Raw genomic sequence first — 19,068 nt, forward strand, 5'->3', positions numbered from 1 at the left:
CTTGTCTGTCGTCTGTTAAATCTGTCATTCTTTTTTCGTTCACCAATTGTCACCTATTTCACAGAGCACTAGTACTATTACTTTTTAAAATTTTATTTTTATTGAAATTTTCCATTTTTGTCACAGTCATATATATTTTATTTTGAGGTATTTGATATATTATACCTCCTGTTCATTCATTACCTTTTAAAATGATGTATCGCATGAAGAATATCATAAAATATGACGATCAACTGTCATTGCCGAAGTGCATGTATCGCATGAAAAATCCAAACCATTCTGTGCAACCAGACGATTGCGATATTCATATCAGTGAGCAGGTTATCAAGCTTCTTAAGGTTTACTTCACAATATTCAAATGCTTCTTTGGAACTAACACTCGTCATTTTTAAACTAAAATTGGTGTATTATGTACTACTTTTAAAAATTTGTTCATAATGGCTGAAACATAATGCAGATATTTCATTTATCATTGATATCTATTTTTGATAATATTCGTGCAAATCGAAAAACATTTCTTTATTTTCCCTGATACTATTTTTTTTACATTGATATGTTGTCTTGTGGCATTTCTTGGCTTGGTACAAATTATACATTAAATTTCATGAAAATATCATTGCTCTTTCATAGAACTGTTAATATTGTGTTATATTGCTTCTTCTATTCTATAGTAATATTAAAATGCCTAATAATAGACAAAGGCTTCTAAGAATTCTACATAAAATATTGTTTAATTGCAGGCACAAATTTCAAACAATAAAATGGCTGAATTAGAAAAGCGACAAGATCTGCTCCTGAAAAAACTTGATACACTCTATGATAGAATTAAAACAATTAGTGCACACTGCAAGTTTAATGGACAAGATCGTAAAATAAACATAAATGTGAGTTATCCTTAGATTTTTTTTAATATTAAGCAATTTTAGTAGCAATGTTTTATATGGTAATAATGATGTTGTGGCAAAGTTAACCTCCTCAGAATCTTATTTAACAATCGGGTATCTAAACAATTACTTTTGTATAAATTAGGCCTTAGTGGCTCGAACATTTATCAATGTGCAATTTATGCAGTTTTAACTAGAAACTTACAACTTTGCATATACATTCCGTCCTTTTATTAACAAGCATAGTAAAATGTCGCTTCGCAACAAGCTGACATTATACAAGGCTTGCATCCGTCCCAGCATGACAAACGCCAGTCCCGTATTCGCCCACATACCCTATTATTTAATTAACCGACTACAGATAATACAGAATAGGATTTTGCGTCGAGCCACCGGTGCGCCGTGGTTTGTTCGTAGCGTTGATCTACACCGCGATCTTAATCTGCCCTCCATCAAGCAGTTTATGAAGGAAGAATCTCGACACTACTTCGACTCTACCCAATTCCACCCTAACCCGCTTATAGTCAGTATGGTCGACTACGCACCGAGGAGTAATATCCGACATACGCGACAACGTCGCCTGAGGCACGTTCATATTGACCCCGAATACCCCATACCCCGTACACCCGTTCCACCCCAACCACACTTTTTTTCACAAAAATATACATTCCTTTTGTAACAGAAGACATATTACTTGAAAAAACATTATAAATTACATTAAAAAAACATCTTACATAAATCAAATAGGAATAAATATATGGAATAGGATAGGTTCTGTTTGGGCAAGGAATGGGCTTTAATTAATTTACTTATGAAATTAAACTTCAATAAAAGAATGTATTTAAACTAATCTTAAACTGAAAACATTTCAGATACAACCAGAAGAAATTGTATTAATTGTGAGTCCTGATAATTGGCCTTGGTTTTTGAAGATAATACTTTCACAGTCCAATATTGCTCTAAAAACAACATGGCATATTCATTCATCTGTGCCTAATGACAAAGCTTTAAAAATTGAAGGCTTCATGAAAAATTTGCAAACACAAACTTCTGTAAATAATGCAGTTATGACTTTAAGGCTGATATTCAAATGTGGTAAGATGAAAATAGTTTTTATAAAGAAATTTACTATTTTATTTAGTTTCATAATTATTAATTAAATTAAATTAAATAGTATATTTCTTTAGTTTTAAAATATTTGTAAATAAATAATATATATTTAATGTTTAGTTTCAGCTGATACTGAATTAAAATTATCACCCTTGGCCATACCAATAACTGGCAATGTTAATGTACTGAGATATTTATCATTGGTTTTCCCATCTGTTGTATTTTATGATCATGAAGACCATACTGTGGATGGGCTACTAGATATCTGTCACATATTAGAAAGAACTCCAGAAAAGAACAAAGAAATTCAGATTACAAAACTATTTTTAAATTGTAAAAATTGGATATATAAAAATGAATTTACAATTGTTGACCTGGCAGCATACAATATTGCTAAGCAGTGGAAAACAATTCCAAAATCAGTACCAAAAGTATGGTATGAAAACTGCAACAAACTTTGCCTATCTGTGTAAAATAAAATGTATTTAACAACTGAATAGTTTTTTAATTAATGTAAAAATGAATTACCAATTTCTTGGACATTCGAACATAATATTATTTTATCTGTGATATTACTCACAGTGAACATTCAAATGATTTTTAGAGAACACTACCATACTCACTTGAGTTTTCGCCTATGACACTTATCATAGACAAACTAATTGTTGAATGAAGGATTTAATTAAACCTGAAAAGATATATGCAGTGAAATATCAATATTTTTCAGTTCAAACGAGTCCGAAAAAAAGAATTGATTATTTATAATACAAATAGGTTAGTGACAGACAACTCACATACTAAGGAATCACTTTTAGACACCCTAAAATATATATAAAGCAAAAATATTTGTACCCATTTTTTCAAAACCTACGTAGATGGAGGAAGTTTTATGAATGACTGCACAAAGCTTGGTATTCCAATATAAAGTTAAAAAATACCTTCATGACATTAATTTAAGAACATTATGTATGGGTACACAACAATGTGCCTTTTTTGGGTTTTAATGGATAAAATAACATTATGGTGAAATTAACTTAAAAAAGGATTATGTTTAAATTTTGAGCACTTTTTAATACCAAAAAGGAAACATCAAAATAAAACTAGTTATTGTTTTAATATTGTCTATTTATATAAAAATTTCATATTTTAAATATTTTGATGTATAAATTGAAGTTTTGAGTCTAGTTTTTATGAATGGCACCTTTTTTTATCCTTTCTTTTGAAATATAATTGAAAATTCAATTGAAAAAAATATAATAGAAAATATTGTGAATGTCATGTATACAATTCAATATAATAATAAGTTCCAAGTCACGCAGAGCTTGTGTTATAGGTACTAGACAACTGATAGAAATACTTAATTTTTTTTTTGTAAATACATACACTATATACATAGAAAACACCCGGACCAATACAAACAATCATACTCATAAATAAAAAATGTTGTATCATATGAGAAAGGCGGTATACTAAACTGGTATACCACATTGGTCTTGAGTGTGTGCATTGTTTATCATCATGAACGAGTTTCAATTGCTGTGTGTAAATCAAAAGACCACTTACATTTTAAACTAATACTCATTTTTTTTTGTGGATATGACAGTGATTGGCTACTATGTACACTGCATAAAGACATACTTTTTTTAGAGAACATTAGAGCCTGTCAGTATACATGGGCGTAACCACGGTGGGGCTCTGAACTGTAAGGTACATAATCAAATAAAAAAAAATATTATCTAAGTACTTATACGATACTTAATATGCGTAAGAAAGTTCATACCCGACAGTTGACACAAAAATAACAAAGTTACAGGGTGCTATAGGGTGTAACCATTTTGTATGAAATCAGGGTTACCTCACCCTGAGCCCATGGCTGGCTACACCCATGTCAATATACATGTATAATAATATCTATAAATTGGAATGTCAATTATTAAGTTGGTGCAATTAATCTTTTATTCCTGGTAAATATACTCATCTACATTTATCTCGCCTTAATTTAATATCTAAATTCAAGAAGAATCTAATTGTTTCTAATAGGTATTATTACTATATAAAATGTCTAATAATTCAGGGAACCAAATCAAATGACGCCTGCGTAATTTCTTGGTTCAAAGTTTCAAGTATAATAATAGTTTTTAACTTAATGTACACTTGTCATACGTATTCAGTAAACAATTTTGGCATACCTTCCATTGATGTTATAGAATATATCAAATTGGAATTTTTCATAAAAGACAAAAATTAAAAATATTAATAAAATATTGAAAATCATAAATGTTTTTATGCTATAAATAAATATTTCATAACTTTTTTCAGTTATTTTGATAAAAGATATGCCTAAATATGGCAAACATAAAAAAGCAAACGGAATCTATTTACACATAAAAGCTATAAAGCAGCTTGTAAAGAAGATAAATTTGTGTAAAAATGTTAATGACTGATTCATTTGGTTTAACATTTCAATGGCACTAGTACTTGGTGAGTTTATACTTATGTACCATTATAAGTTTTTATACAATGTACGTTATAGCATGGTGTCACCCCAGTATGCAGTTAAATTAAAACCAAATTATGAAGATCAAAAGAAAATGAATGATATGAGAAGATATCATTTATAACTATTACATTAAATTTCATTAAATTCTATTAGCTTATAGTAAAAAGTATTAATATTTCAGGTGTTGCATCATGTTCAACATAGTAGAACGTACATATGTAGAATAGGTAACACCTACGAAATCTATAAACCAATCACCTCTATAGTTAAAGGCATAATATTCTATTATTAACAATAGTGCTATAATTATTGTAAATGCAAATATTGCATTACAATGCAAATGAAAGAGAATTTGTTAATTACGATGAAATTTCCCAGTATTCACAATAGAAGGCGCTATTGAATTTTTTGCGTTCGTATCTAGCGTAATTCCGGCCAGTATCTACATGCAACATATGTATGACTGACAGAATTATAAAAATAATTTATCGCAGTTGTTGCCTCTTATGGGATTGTTATTTTATCTGAATGCCTTATATATATAAATCATGCATGATTAAAATTTCCATAATCTCTGATGTCTTATCTGACTTCATTTTATCAATTAAAAAAAAAACAAAAACAATTATTTGAAACAGGTACAAGCTCATTTGAAAAGAAAGGAGCGGAGTTTCTTGGCAGTTCTTCTTAGCTCGAAGGCACTCGGAACTAATGGTAAATTTGACATATCATAAGAGTCTGTAGGTCTACCTACATAAATAAAGAGATTTCGATTTGATTGATTTGATTTGAACGTAGTTGTCCTCATCCCAAAGAACTGCAGATCCCATTGCATCGATAACGCCTTCAATTGCTCTAAGTGAGAAAAGAACACACAATCGGTGTATTAATATTTTGATTCTTATAGTAATAATTCATAATTATCGTAATATTAGAGCATAATACGATCAATCACAGTTTAATTTTATATATATTGTGCCAAATTTATGATATAAAGGCATGTGTCCGCATTGTAGTAATTGTTAAATCTATTTACATCTATAAATCGGATTTTTACTATAACTATCAGTCAATTGTATATTTTAACAATAAAACGTCAAAAATTGTAATAACACTAGCTTTAAACTAATGATCGAAGACTAAAAAAACAAGTCAAACACTTGCCCCCTTATTCATGAAACATAAAAGCTACTCAACTGTTCTTACACCTTTTCTTAGGAGTTATTTACTTCGTTTGAAAGTGGCACCTATACCTTGTAAGAATAAGGGGGTACTGATCAATGTTATTTAAATATAAAAAATAATGATAATGAATATTGATTATGCGCATTGTAAGTACTAAGTAAAATAAGCGCATTTTTTAATTATTACAAACAAATAATATTATATATTTATATTATTATTGAATTTGTTTTGGTAAAACACTAATTTAATTTATAGTATACTAATCTTATACTATGCATAAGAGTTGCTATGAGAACTATCTTAACAGTATGTCTTAATATAAATAATTAACGAGATCTGAAATTTGAAAACGTGAAGCTAATAACATTGGTCATAGTAACGCTTACATCAACTGTTACTCTGAAAACTAAACACGATTAACTACGTTATTTAATTATAGATGTATGTATATTATTAATTTATAACTAGCTTAATATTTTACGTAATCGTAAAGCTTGTCAAGTGATATGTACATTCGAAATAAATAGAAGAAAGGGCAATGAGAATTACATATGGAGTATAAGTCGCGCGGGCGCGGCGGAGGGCTCGTGTCATACGAACGAGGAGAATCCAGGAAGAGGCGCCCGCGAACGCGCCATATTGTTCATTACGATCTGGCCGCCGTTGAGGCTCACCACGGCGCTGCCCTCAGGTTCAGAGTCTGTGTAGCTCGAGTACTGCCGGAACGGCCGCTGTCGCTTCCATGACTGTCGCAGTGTGTCATTTACGTTTGCGTAATGATTTACAAAAGAGTGTGGCTCTGATTTCACGCTCTCATTTTCGCTTTCCGAATTCTGTAAATAAATATTAATCATGCTTTACACTAGTTTAGCCTTTTTGGTTTGAAACATTCAGTATTTTATAGATCATGCACTAAATAATTTAATCTTATTTAATATTATTCATTTTAGTATTCGATTTGTTAAGCATTTACTATATCTTTTACTATTAATATTATATATTCTTTATACATGTATTATTACGATAAGTTCAGTCGACAGAATATAGAAATAAATAAGAAACCTAATTAATACAATACACATTACGAAAGAACGAAGATAGCTTGAACTTATATATGTACAAGTGGGCATAACAAAAAATAAATGCATATTTCCCTTTAAGTAGAATTTAACCACAAGACTTAGAGTTTATGAATTGCCGGTGTCGGGTCAATCACTCTATCGTATGGTTAATCGGTAAACGATGCAGCACCTACTACAAGGAGTGCGCGATTGGGATGGAAGCGTGACTAAAATTAAAACTTAGCAGATGCGGATTTTTAATTCAGATATTTACCATCGCAGTATCCGGTCGAAGGTAGTCGGGGAAAAAAATAAGGTCCGTATTTAGTGACGTCGACGTGAGAGTTCACACGACGCTTATTTTAATGGTGATCACCTGGGAGTCGGAGGAGCTCATCTCGGAGGGCTTCTCTGTGAGCGAGGAGTCGTCGGGGTTCTCGTCGTAGCCGCGCAGGCTCTCCTCGTCGCTGTGGTAGGCGACGGATGCGGGCGAGGGGCGCGGCGGGGACTTGGCGAGCGTGGCGGCTGCCTTGCCACGCCGCAGGGTGGCTCCGCCGCCGCCGCCGCCCAGCGCGCCCGTGCTGGCCATCGAGTTCTGCCGCGATCGGTACAGATCCATCGCCAGCGAGCCCCGCTCGTCGGTCTCGCCCGCGAGCGATTCTTCTAGGGTTTTCTGTGCTTCTTCTGAAAGTATATTAGTGTTTATTTACAATCAGGTACCTCAATTATAACAGATCGTCACAAACTTGTAAAAGTTGTTTTAAAAAATATATGAGTAAATTGGCACGAATATTCCACGGTATATAGAGGAATTTGTTAAACAACTAGTGACGTATAGGAACGTATTCCCTCCCATCAAACTAAACCTCCCAAACAGAAGTGAAGTATGTATCGATAGCAATATGTTCATTAATAGAAACTAAGAAGTAAGCACCTATTTTAGTATAAATATTCAGGTGTAACTTATATTAAGTCTTTTGGGGCTTGACTCCTCCATCACATAGAAAATATTGATATATTTTAATAGTATTTATCTCTGTCATTTACTTGTCTAAGTTTACTGATATGTCATATAGAGGAAACTGTTAGCCGTAATTAGAATTGGCACATATACTACGAAATATGTACTGTTAAATGATTACTTACTTTTGTATTTATAACTCTTGCTTTTTACGCATAAAATGGCTATCACCATAATTATAATGATGATGGATGCCGCAGCTAGCGCAACCATGAACCAGGTACGTCGGTAGAAGGGGCGGTACTGCAGGTAGCCGTACTCTAAGTACAATTTCGATGGCGTCACGATCACCTTGTCGCTGTATGTTGGGTTGCTGATACCGTACGTGTTGTATGCGATCACTCGGAACGAGTAAGTTGTTGACGGTAAAAGACTCTGGTATGATATCGTAAATTCTTCCAACATGCCGTTGCTAGTGCGCGTTATTGTTTCCCACCTTGTGTCGTCTGAGTAAAAAAAAATACAATGTATACAATATTTTTTTTATATAATAATATATTTTTTTAATTTTTAATAGGGCACTAATAGCCCATATTATAAATACCTTATAGATTACCATACATATAAAATAAATAAAATTAGTAAGTAGTATTCATGAGAAATAAATTAGCAGTAGAAAGATGTGAGTGGAATAAGAGTTTTCTTTACGGTTTAGACAAACATCAAGTGATCGTTAGATATTCAATAGGCGACATTCATTAAATGGTACACCAACTATCATCACAACATGACTAAGACATCGGTTTCAGAACCTACACCTAGCCACTACAATATGATTTATATATTTTTCACCTAGTTGATGTTTTGTAACAGTTAGTTTAGTTTAGAGTGGAAAATATAGGTGCTGTATATTGAATAAAAATAGAAGACTTACAGGCTTGCCACGATTCCTTTGCTGCATTTATAAATGACAATTTTAATAAGAATAAGAATAATAACAAATTCTGGTTATAAAACAGACAGGAGTGTTCAGATTCAGTGCATGAGTAGTATTAGGAAAATTATTTGAAAAGCACCTCTGACATGACATGACATTTTTTAGTACAATATGTGTGTTGAAATGTGTATAATTAATGTAGTAAAAGAAATCGAAATCTTTAATAGGTTCTTCAAAATATTTAATACAATTATTCGTATTGCTATTGGCATCACTAGCTTGTCGTAGGCTGCGCAAGTGTCGTTTTTATTCTTGTAAGTTCTATAGGAACAGAGTAAATAATAATATTTATTTTAATATTTAGTCCCAAGCTAAGCAGAGTTTGTATCATGGGTATTATACAACCGATATAAATACATACATAATATATATTACATATGTACGATATATATCATACTATATAATACTATACTATACATACATACTATATAATAAATACTTGTCCCGTGCGAGGTATCGAACTCTGGGAACATCGGAAGTAAAGCGGTGTGCTATACCAGCGAGGCCGTTAAATGTAGAAGTGGGAGGGAGCCGGATAGCGAGAAGGATAGAGAGCGGAGCGTGCGTGCGTACCCTTCTTCCTGGCCTCGATGTAGTACCCGAGCAGCGGGCCCCTTCCGGAGGCGGCGTTCTCCCAGCGGAGGTGCAGCGCCGCGGGGTCGGGCGCCAGCCGCAGCCGGCGCGGCGCGGACGGCGACCCGGCCTGCCGCAGGACAAACCGGTCACAATATACAGATTGCAGGGCGTTCTACTTTTTATGCAAGATTCGATGCCGAGTCGGTAATTAAAATAAACGTGTTAATGAAATATCGTGTACAGCCACGAATTATAGTAGGATTTAAAAAAAATACTTCGACAATACTCTAAAATAGCTAAACAAGAGAAATACAAAATAAGCAACAAAATATGTTCAATACTTTTAAAAGCATTACATATATGTTTGAATTTGTGGAAAAATATATTCATAATTTTAAAAAGTTTAAATGTTAAACATATTTTTGCACATCTCCATCCTGGTTTTTCGACACATATATAGGTAGTTAATTAGTGAGCTGCCACAGGTGCGTATTTACGACAAGATACTATGAATGTTCTACGTTAAGACATCGCTGTCATTGCTAGTCAATACTCGTGTGATATTGCCACACGAATAAGTTATTACTATAGTAATTAGGGAGTTGTCACACGAGTGTTAATTAGGATGCGAGTGTACCTGCGGGCCGGTGCGCACGCGCGCGACTGCGGGCGCGCCCGCGCCGGCGCCGTCGGTGGCGGCGCGCACGCTGAACGTGTACTCCTCTTCCTCCTCCAGGCCGCCCACGGCCAGCCGCCGCTCCGTAACCTTCTGTTTCACTTGCTTGCTGAACCCTGAAAGATATACATCTATTGACACTAGTACAATATACTATGTACTCCTCATTTGTCATTAGTCTTATGGTAATAAATAGATTTGTTAACATTAATCCACGAAAGTAAATACGTACAAGTTAAATATGTCAATTTGTCACTATACACTAATATATCATACTCACGTTATTTGCCAATATGTGTAATTGCTTCGTATTTTTAAGAGTCAACAAGTAGAATAAAAGAATTTAGAGCAATGTTTGAATAATTGAATTAAAGTTTAGTCAGTGTTAGTAATGTGGTAAGGAGAGGAAATGAATAAATTTACTATTGGTAGTGATCGTATACAAGAAGACAATACAATGTAACACCAAAAAGTATTTATATATTGTAATAAAACTTTCATAGTATTTATAGAAACATGTAATATTATTAATTTTATAGATACTCACGTTCGTCTTGTTCTATCGTTTCATATGTGACGAGATATGCCTGTATCAGTCCGTTGCGTCGTTGTGGCGCCTCCCAAGACACGACCAGACTATTCATCGTTATGTCGTTGAAGGTGATGTTGCGTGGTGCCGACGGCAGGCCCTGGTGAGTACGTACTGAGATTGCACTTGATCGAGGACCATCTCCAGCAGGATTAAATGCAAGTACCTGTAATTTTCAAACATATTATTTTATTGGTCATGTATTTTTGCCTAATCAAATAATATACATACGTGAAACAAAAACAGTTAAAATTTATGATATAGTTAAAGTTTAAATATATTTAATAAAAAAAAATATTACAGACACATAGATGTGTGACACAGATATACAATTATCAAACAAAGATTTTTATTAATTACCTGAATACGGTATTGCGTGTATTTGTCGAGAAAAACTAGTGAATGTGACGTAGCTGTCGCTGGGACTACTTCAGTTTCTTCCTCAACTCGCCTACCGGGTTCCGGTTCTTCAGGCGAATCCGTCATCAGATAGAATATCTAAAAACATTAATAGATTAATTATAATCTGAACGATGATGACACATGAAAATCATTAAAAAAACAAAGAAATTGCCAATGTTAGTGACATTGGATTGGCCTAATAGGACGGCGCGGTGGGCACGGCCTCGCCCACCCACACCACGGCCGCGGGCCCGCCCTGTATCCGAGCACGGGCGGAGGCTCACCTTGTACCCGAGCAGGTCTCCGTTCTGGTGCGCGGCGAGCGGCGGCTGCCAGGAGAGCGCGACCTCGGTGGGCGAGAGCGCGGCGGCGCGCACGTGGCCCGGCGGCGCGGTGGGCACGGCCTCGCCCACCCACACCACGGCCGCGGGCCCGCCCTGTATCCGAGCACGGGCGGAGGCTCACCTTGTACCCGAGCAGGTCTCCGTTCTGGTGCGCGGCGAGCGGCGGCTGCCAGGAGAGCGCGACCTCGGTGGGCGAGAGCGCGGCGGCGCGCACGTGGCCCGGCGGCGCGGTGGGCACGGCCTCGCCCACCCACACCACGGCCGCGGGCCCGCCCGGTAGCCGAGCACGGGCGGAGGCTCACCTTGTACCCGAGCAGGTCTCCGTTCTGGTGCGCGGCGAGCGGCGGCTGCCAGGAGAGCGCGACCTCGGTGGGCGAGAGCGCGGCGGCGCGCACGTGGCCCGGCGGCGCGGTGGGCACGGCCTCGCCCACCCACACCACGGCCGCGGGCCCGCCCTGTATCCGAGCACGGGCGGAGGCTCACCTTGTACCCGAGCAGGTCTCCGTTCTGGTGCGCGGCGAGCGGCGGCTGCCAGGAGAGCGCGACCTCGGTGGGCGAGAGCGCGGCGGCGCGCACGTGGCCCGGCGGCGCGGTGGGCACGGCCTCGCCCACCCACACCACGGCCGCGGGCCCGCCCTGTATCCGAGCACGGGCGGAGGCTCACCTTGTACCCGAGCAGGTCTCCGTTCTGGTGCGCGGCGAGCGGCGGCTGCCAGGAGAGCGCGACCTCGGTGGGCGAGAGCGCGGCGGCGCGCACGTGGCCCGGCGGCGCGGTGGGCACGGCCTCGCCCACCCACACCACGGCCGGCGTGCCCGCGGGCCCGCCGCCCTGCGAGTTCAGCGCGCACACGCTGATCTCGTAGTTGCGGTCCACCGCCAGCTCCGTCAGCACCACCTCCTCGCTCTGCGCACGTGCATTAAACGCTTACGGTATACTCCAATCCTCAATCGACAGTACGATCTGTGGACACGTTGGGCCCATGAACCCCAGAAGCTTCAGCGCGTCTCATCGAGATTACTTGTGACCCGAGAACTGTTAGCTACTTTACACAGAAGGTATGGCTATTCAAAGCGGCAACGCTGTCAGTATCTTATGTCGATACACTGCCTCGATGTGTCGCGTTGGATTACAATGATTGTTTTTCATTATGTGAATAGATGTAATTGTATTTGACAGTAAGAATTTTTTGACTATACTAAATGTTAGAAATAGTTTACCGAACTAAAATTGTTTAAATAATTGACATGTTTTAATAGATATTCGCAACATAATCAGGGTGTGTATTGAGAAATATTCTCACCAATCTGCGTCAACCATAATGACTCTTTTATTGAAATTTGTAATCCAATTTTACACCGAGTTTAGAGAAACCTCTGTATATTTTAGGAATTGTTAAGAATTATGCTTAAGTTGGAAATATATTATAATTATCTTTATGATCGATCTTATGTACTAAAAATAACAATAGTAAAAGAATAAGGTGGTGTGACACGGTTTGGGCAGTGTTTAGTAGACAATATTTTTTTTATTAGCCCTAATGAATGGCATATAGGTGATCGTGTGTCATATCGCGGCGTACCTTGATGCCGGGCACGTCCACCTTCATGGTGTGGTGCAGCGCGGGCACGAAGTCTGTGAGCGGCTGGTAGAGCACGCGGTAGCCGCCGGTGCGCGCGTCGCCGCTCCAGTGCGGCTCGCCCAGCGGGCTCCACTGCACGCGCACGCTGCTCGGCGTTATCGGCACCACGTGCAGGTTCTCCACCGCTTTGCTGGGAGCTTAACATCGAAATAATCATTATAATGCGTAAATTTACATTAGCAACGCAGATATCTACTGGTGTGGTACCCATTATAGTAACTGGCGAATGACATAGTCACCGACTATGAGGTTGCGAGAAGTGAGGTTGCCCACGAACACTCAGCAGTTAAAAGAAGTGTCGTAAATGAAATAAAATTATGACATATGTCTAAATATTATATTTACCGGCGGGAAGAGTACGAATGGTTTCAGTGGCATTGCTGAAACGGCTAGGTCCGATGTCGTTCGTTGCTCTTATCCTAAACTGATAGGCAGTATATGGTTTGAGACCCTCGGCCGTGTACGAAGTTGCAAAAGGGTCTACTCGTTCCGGAATCGTTTGCCATGTTCCTCCTTCTTCTTTTTGTTGTACAGTGTAATATCTGGAGAGCATGTCATAATTAATTAAAACCAATCATTACAACACACATTTTGATGTTTTTCATTGGCAAATATCTGGCTACAAGTTACGTCGCAAGGCACGTGGCATTTTGAATACGTAATTTCGAATAAAGCTTTAACTAAGCAGATTACATATTTTGACCAAATATATATCACAGTGTAATAATATAAATAGTGTCAAAAAATAAATATATTATTTTTATTGTTATTCTTTATTTTTTCACAGCTATTGCTGGTTTCTTCACACTTACGGGCCGAAACCAAGTAATTGCAGAGTTTGTGTATGTGTGTGTGCGCGTGTATGTATGTGTGAGTGTGTGTGTACTTATTGTGTGCCTGGTGTGACTGGTGTTATATAATTTTCATCGATTTCGAGAAATTTTCGGACTGTACGGCAAGTATTTAAGATGGCAGCTTTTTGAAGGGTGATGTAAAGTGGTTTTTGTATATCTAATTATTATTATTATTATTATTAATGTTTTTGTAATGTATCCAATGAAAGACAGATGAAGACTGCGGAATGAGATTTATTAATGGCCGATACAAAGTACTACAAGTAACGGTGTACAGAAAAAATATATTATCTACTATCACCAATAATACATAACAGTTTTCTTGTCTTGTGTTATTATTACCATCATTATTGTATTGGAGAGTTGTGAATTTCAGAAGAATTAACTCATCGAGCTAGTAAAATGAATGAGTAATTAATAATAATAATAATAATAATCTCAGGACAATTCACACAGAGCCATCTAAACCCAAGTTAAGCTAGCTAAAGCATGTGTTATGGGTACTAGACAACTGATACAAATACGTAGACAATTTTTTTTTGTTTCGTAATACATACATATTATACATAGAAAATACTCAGACCGATACAAACAATCATACTCATGAATACAAATGTTTGTGCCGTGCGAGGAACCGAACCCGCGACCATCGGACATAAAGCGCTAGTGCTAGACCGCTAGACCACAGAGGTCGTTTAAAGAAGGCATCGTTTAAAGAATTGTTTAAAGAAGGCCTCGTGTGATTAGATTAGTAGTGGTATGTGTGCATTGTAACCTGAGCGGCGCGTATCCGTCGTCGCCGGGTGTCCAGGAGAAGGTGATGTGGTGCGGCTGCAGCAGCGATCGTGCGACGTGGGGCCTCGCAGGAGGGGCGGGCGCGGCGCGGTTCGCCGTCGTCAGCACCAACACGCGTGCAGTCGCGCCCCACCCCAGCCGCGTTCGTGCTCGCACAGCGAACTGGTAATATCGCTCCGACGACAGCTCCGTCGCCCTGACCACCAACCATACCTTTATTATCCTACTTATTTTCTAGTACAGCGAGGCGACAGTGGAGTTAGGATAAGGGTGATATCGGGTCAAATTGTCCCGATCAGATTTATGATCACATTACATTTACATTTCTGTACCTCAAAATCAGGAGGAGATTATGAGCCAGACGATTAAGGATCGAGAAAGAAAAGAAACCATTTAAAGACTACAATATATTAGAGCTCCACTCCCCCGCTGTGCTAAAGTACAACTGTTGTAGTTGTTACATTTAATTATTACAACATATGTAATATGACCCATATTACTCACTGTTAATGTATATGTATTTTACTAGATAAATATATATATATATACAAATAAAAATCAATAAGAAGAACTCAATATTTTTTTAAGATGACAAAATATACAATGTATGTATTTTCAAAATATATATATTTATTCATTTTACTATCAATACATGTGTACTCACCGGAATGTTCGATCCGACGGCAGGAACTCTCTAGAGAATGTGTGCTGAGATGTATTATTGAGGTGATACGTCACTTTATATGCTAATATTTCGCCATTGGGGTCTTCAGGTACATCCCAAATTATACGAGCAGTTGTAAACGTCACGTCAGGGAATGATACGTTTGACGGTGGCCCAGGAGCTATAATGTTAATTATAAAAATTAATAAAAATAAAAAGGAAAAGTAAAAAATAAATAGGTATGTTCCATCATACGTACTATCGTCAAAAGTCCTTACGGTGACAGGCGGATCACTCAATGCACCCTCTCCCAATCTTGTATATCCTAATACTTGTATTTGATAAACAACATATTTTCTAAGTTCCGTCAATGTTACGGTGTGCGTTTGATTAGAAGGTATAGCTTGGCATTCTACCTTCTGCTGCTCAGGTCGTGGTGGAGGGACAATCGCTGCATAGCACACTTTGTAACCCTCAATTAAACCATTTTGATCTTGTACTGGTATGTCACCCCAAAGGACTACAACAGTTGTGGATGATGTGGCATTTGCTGACACATCTATGGGACCACTGGATGGCACTGGAAAGTTAATATGCATTATTGAATTAAACAAAATACTATATATTTTTTTTGACAAATTTCATGAAGACACAATTTATAGATAACAATGACACACGATGTATTTGTTCGGCACTTGTTTCTTCTTTACTGAATTGCATTCACAAAGTATGTTGTATTGTTATACCATATCGCTTTTTTTATTAATACCTTAACAAATAGTATCTTTATTTGTTTTTAAAAAGAATAAATTACTTATAGAAAAATTAAATACTTACCAGCTTCTCTCGTTCTTTCTGTAGCTATAGGACTCTCTGCTGACGTGCCGACCTCGTTAATAGCCGTCATTTGAATTTCGTACAAGGACCACTCCTCGAGCTCTGAGAGAACGTGCGAGTTGGCAGTGTGATCGTCGATGATGATAAATAATGTTTCATTGGTACCACTCCGTTTGTATGTGATATTATAACCTTTTGGATTACCATACCATTCACTTTGTTGCAGTGGCTGTAAAATAAAGGAATAAGGATATTATACCATCAAAATATTCTGAATAAGCTGAACATTCGGTGTCAAGCAGTGTTATACTTTAATTACGAAAAGTTATTATTAAATTTATATTCAAAGATCAATTATTTTTCTAATATATAATAAGCTGACTATAAATTATTAAGAAATTAAGAAATAGGAATATTTGTAGTAGGTTTAAACCGGTGATACGGTTCGCTACATCTAGCGAATAGCTAACGTCTCTGTAAGAAAATATTGAAGTGCATGTAGATTTACATAGTATGTATGTAAGCAAGAGTTGACTTACGATCCAGCGGACGCGCAGATTGTGGGCGCTGACGGCGCGCACGGTGACGTTACGCGGCGGGTGTGCGGGCGGCGCCTGGATAGTCTGGAACTCTTTGCACGGCTCGGACGGCTGCGACGAACCCACAACGTTCGTCGCGATCAGCCGAAGACGGTATGTAGTGAACGGCACCAGTCCACTCACCAGGATCGACTGCACGTCTGGTGCGTTCACCTCGTATATCGTCACCCATGATGAATTGCGGGCTGTTTGCGCCTAAACATTACAATGTTATATAACAATAGCATTACACACTTCTCTAGTTTCCTATGTATATTTTAAGTCTGTTCATGTTTGACCTATAGGTTGAATATAGTTTAACAATGTAAACTATATCTTAAAAAACAAATTTATCGTGTTCAGTTGACTTTTTAACAGCTTTTATTACAATTTTATTAAGCATTATCTCTAGATTACCATAGACTATTGAAGGTAACAGATTTGAATTGGTTTTTGATACTTTTATTTATTGATTGATTCCCACGAATGTAAATATAAACGTTATTAATAAACGGTACATACTCTGTATTCTAGTAGTCGTATATTGGGCGTTACCTGAACAGTCCATAACGATATAGATGAGTTGCCGTCAAAGCCAGGCGTGAACTGCAGCAGCACCGAAAACGCCTCAATATTGGAGAGCGCGAGGTTCCGTGGTGCGTGAGGCAGCACTGGCTCCACGCCCGACTGGATGGTGGCCGTGCGTGCAGCGCCTTCGCCCACAGCAGTCAGCGCACGCAGCGATAGTCTGTAGTGCGTACTGGCCTGCAATGTACCCGCGACGAATATTAAACATTTCATATTGGCTCTATACGACCATCATAGAACTCACGAATTGCCTGTCGGTATACACTGGAAAGCTAATTCTATTCAATGCACTTGAATTGCGTTGTTTTGCGTTTTTTATATTGTTGAATTATACGCTAGCACCGTATTAATGTCACCTTTCTTTTTCATTGAAAGGATTAACTGACAATGTTATTGATTTATTAATAAGCATCGGTTAGTCATGATTACGTTTAAAAAGAACATTATGAAATCGATATAGGCATTGCATTTCGGAATTTATCTACTGATTATTTAATGATATTTGAGATGTGAGTTAGTGATCATAGATTGAGGCACGTAAACTTCCTCTCACGTTTCCAAGTAGAAATAAAAAAACTTGATACATGTATTATATAACAACGTGTATAATAAAGGTATTATTTATAATTTTTAATGTTGTACCTACAGTTTAAGTGTTTGTGATCTGAAGATAGATTGATTACGAAAACCATGAAAACTGTATACATATTTCGGCCCAAATACTTAAACATAAAGTAAGAAGACTGAGTCAATACCATAATCTTAGGTTCTGCTATAACTACTGTTAATGCTTATATACTCATACTCGGAAATGCATTGTCTTTTTTTACTGCGTGTGAATTTCCAAGTAACAAATTAATAGTCAAGACATAGGAAACAAGTTGTATTACCTGTAAGTGTTCGATTTTTATACTGGTGACATTAGGCGGTAGAACCTCTTCTCTAAAAGAATTCTCGTCATCTATTATTTGATAAGTCAGTTTATAACCAATTAGAATTCCATTTGATTTTTTTGGTGGGCTCCATGCGACGCGAACTGCTCGATCTGATATGTCATCGAATTGTAGACTGCCCACTTCATCGGGTACTGTACATAATAAATTTCATATAACAGGCATATAATTGCAGAAATAATCCATATTACGACCAATTATTATTTATAAGTAGTAACTATGCCTTCTATACAAATAAACAGGCGAGATGATCCTTTCGATCGGGGGATTTAATCAAACAGTATTATAAAAAACATTATTAGTTTATTATATTAAAATTTCTAGCTATAGTTTTACTATAAAATATTGAAAGATATTATAAACTAAGTGTAATGATAGTATTAGATAGTAGTATTAGTAGTACTATTATTATTTTATAATATGTGTAGATATTATAAAATAATAGAACTATCTATTAAGAAATATAAACAGTGAATTAAACGTATAATTATAGCATAATTGTCAGTAACAAGAGTAAAGGGTACTATGCTTATAAAAAATGAGATAACAGTTGTGAAAGTAATATGTATATTATCTACTATCTACTACTATCAATTTATACGTATACTTACTGTCTTCTTTGGTTCTGACTAAAACGAAATCAGTACGGGGTCCATCGCCTGGCTCAGTGAAACATAGTACCGATATATTGTAGTTAGCGAACTTTTCTAGGCCACTTATGATAGCGGACTGTTCGGTAAGAGGATCCAGTAGATTTGGAGGAATGCTTACAAGCTTCTGTTCTTCATCAATATTTTCGTCCTCATTCCAGCGCCATGCTTGAATTTTATAACCCTGTAACAAAAAACAACCACATCAATACATGCCTAAGGCT

General features: G+C 37.2%; 2 protein-coding genes across 5 annotated transcripts in view; one reads left to right on the plus strand and one right to left on the minus strand.

Annotated features, from left to right (window-relative positions):
* Positions 1-40: 40 nt before the first annotated feature.
* On the plus strand, positions 41-2,712 carry LOC131848541 (aminoacyl tRNA synthase complex-interacting multifunctional protein 2-like). Of its 4 annotated transcripts, none has more exons than XM_059198440.1 (4): positions 41-338; positions 741-884; positions 1,757-1,979; positions 2,115-2,712. In XM_059198440.1, the coding sequence occupies exons 1-4, from the start codon at positions 192-194 to the stop codon at positions 2,465-2,467; spliced, it is 867 nt and encodes a 288-aa protein (XP_059054423.1). In that variant the 5' UTR covers positions 41-191; the 3' UTR covers positions 2,468-2,712. The 4 variants fall into 4 exon arrangements, with proteins under 4 accessions (XP_059054423.1, XP_059054425.1, XP_059054427.1 ...); XM_059198442.1 differs by having other exon boundaries at positions 41-320; XM_059198444.1 differs by having other exon boundaries at positions 44-147.
* Positions 2,713-3,720: 1,008 nt separating this feature from the next.
* The window catches only part of LOC131848542 (protein sidekick), a 49,019-nt gene continuing 33,671 nt past the window's right edge, over positions 3,721-19,068 (minus strand). Inside the window, exons 13-30 of the mRNA XM_059198445.1 lie at positions 18,806-19,028; positions 18,132-18,328; positions 17,209-17,418; positions 16,615-16,869; positions 16,076-16,304; positions 15,498-15,818; positions 15,239-15,419; positions 14,555-14,770; positions 13,271-13,467; positions 12,866-13,062; positions 11,950-12,189; positions 10,900-11,037; positions 10,498-10,705; positions 9,912-10,066; positions 9,272-9,401; positions 7,887-8,207; positions 7,117-7,424; positions 3,721-6,512 (exon numbers count right to left, since the gene is read on the minus strand). Coding sequence (XP_059054428.1) covers positions 6,270-6,512; positions 7,117-7,424; positions 7,887-8,207; positions 9,272-9,401; positions 9,912-10,066; positions 10,498-10,705; positions 10,900-11,037; positions 11,950-12,189; positions 12,866-13,062; positions 13,271-13,467; positions 14,555-14,770; positions 15,239-15,419; positions 15,498-15,818; positions 16,076-16,304; positions 16,615-16,869; positions 17,209-17,418; positions 18,132-18,328; positions 18,806-19,028 — 3,969 coding nt within the window. The 3' untranslated portion in view covers positions 3,721-6,269. The remainder of the gene's footprint in view (positions 6,513-7,116; positions 7,425-7,886; positions 8,208-9,271; positions 9,402-9,911; positions 10,067-10,497; positions 10,706-10,899; positions 11,038-11,949; positions 12,190-12,865; positions 13,063-13,270; positions 13,468-14,554; positions 14,771-15,238; positions 15,420-15,497; positions 15,819-16,075; positions 16,305-16,614; positions 16,870-17,208; positions 17,419-18,131; positions 18,329-18,805; positions 19,029-19,068) is intronic.

This window comes from Achroia grisella, unplaced genomic scaffold, assembly GCF_030625045.1.
Source record: "Achroia grisella isolate CSIRO2021 unplaced genomic scaffold, CSIRO_AGI_Agris_v1 utg558, whole genome shotgun sequence".
Lineage (NCBI taxonomy): Eukaryota > Metazoa > Arthropoda > Insecta > Lepidoptera > Pyralidae > Achroia > Achroia grisella.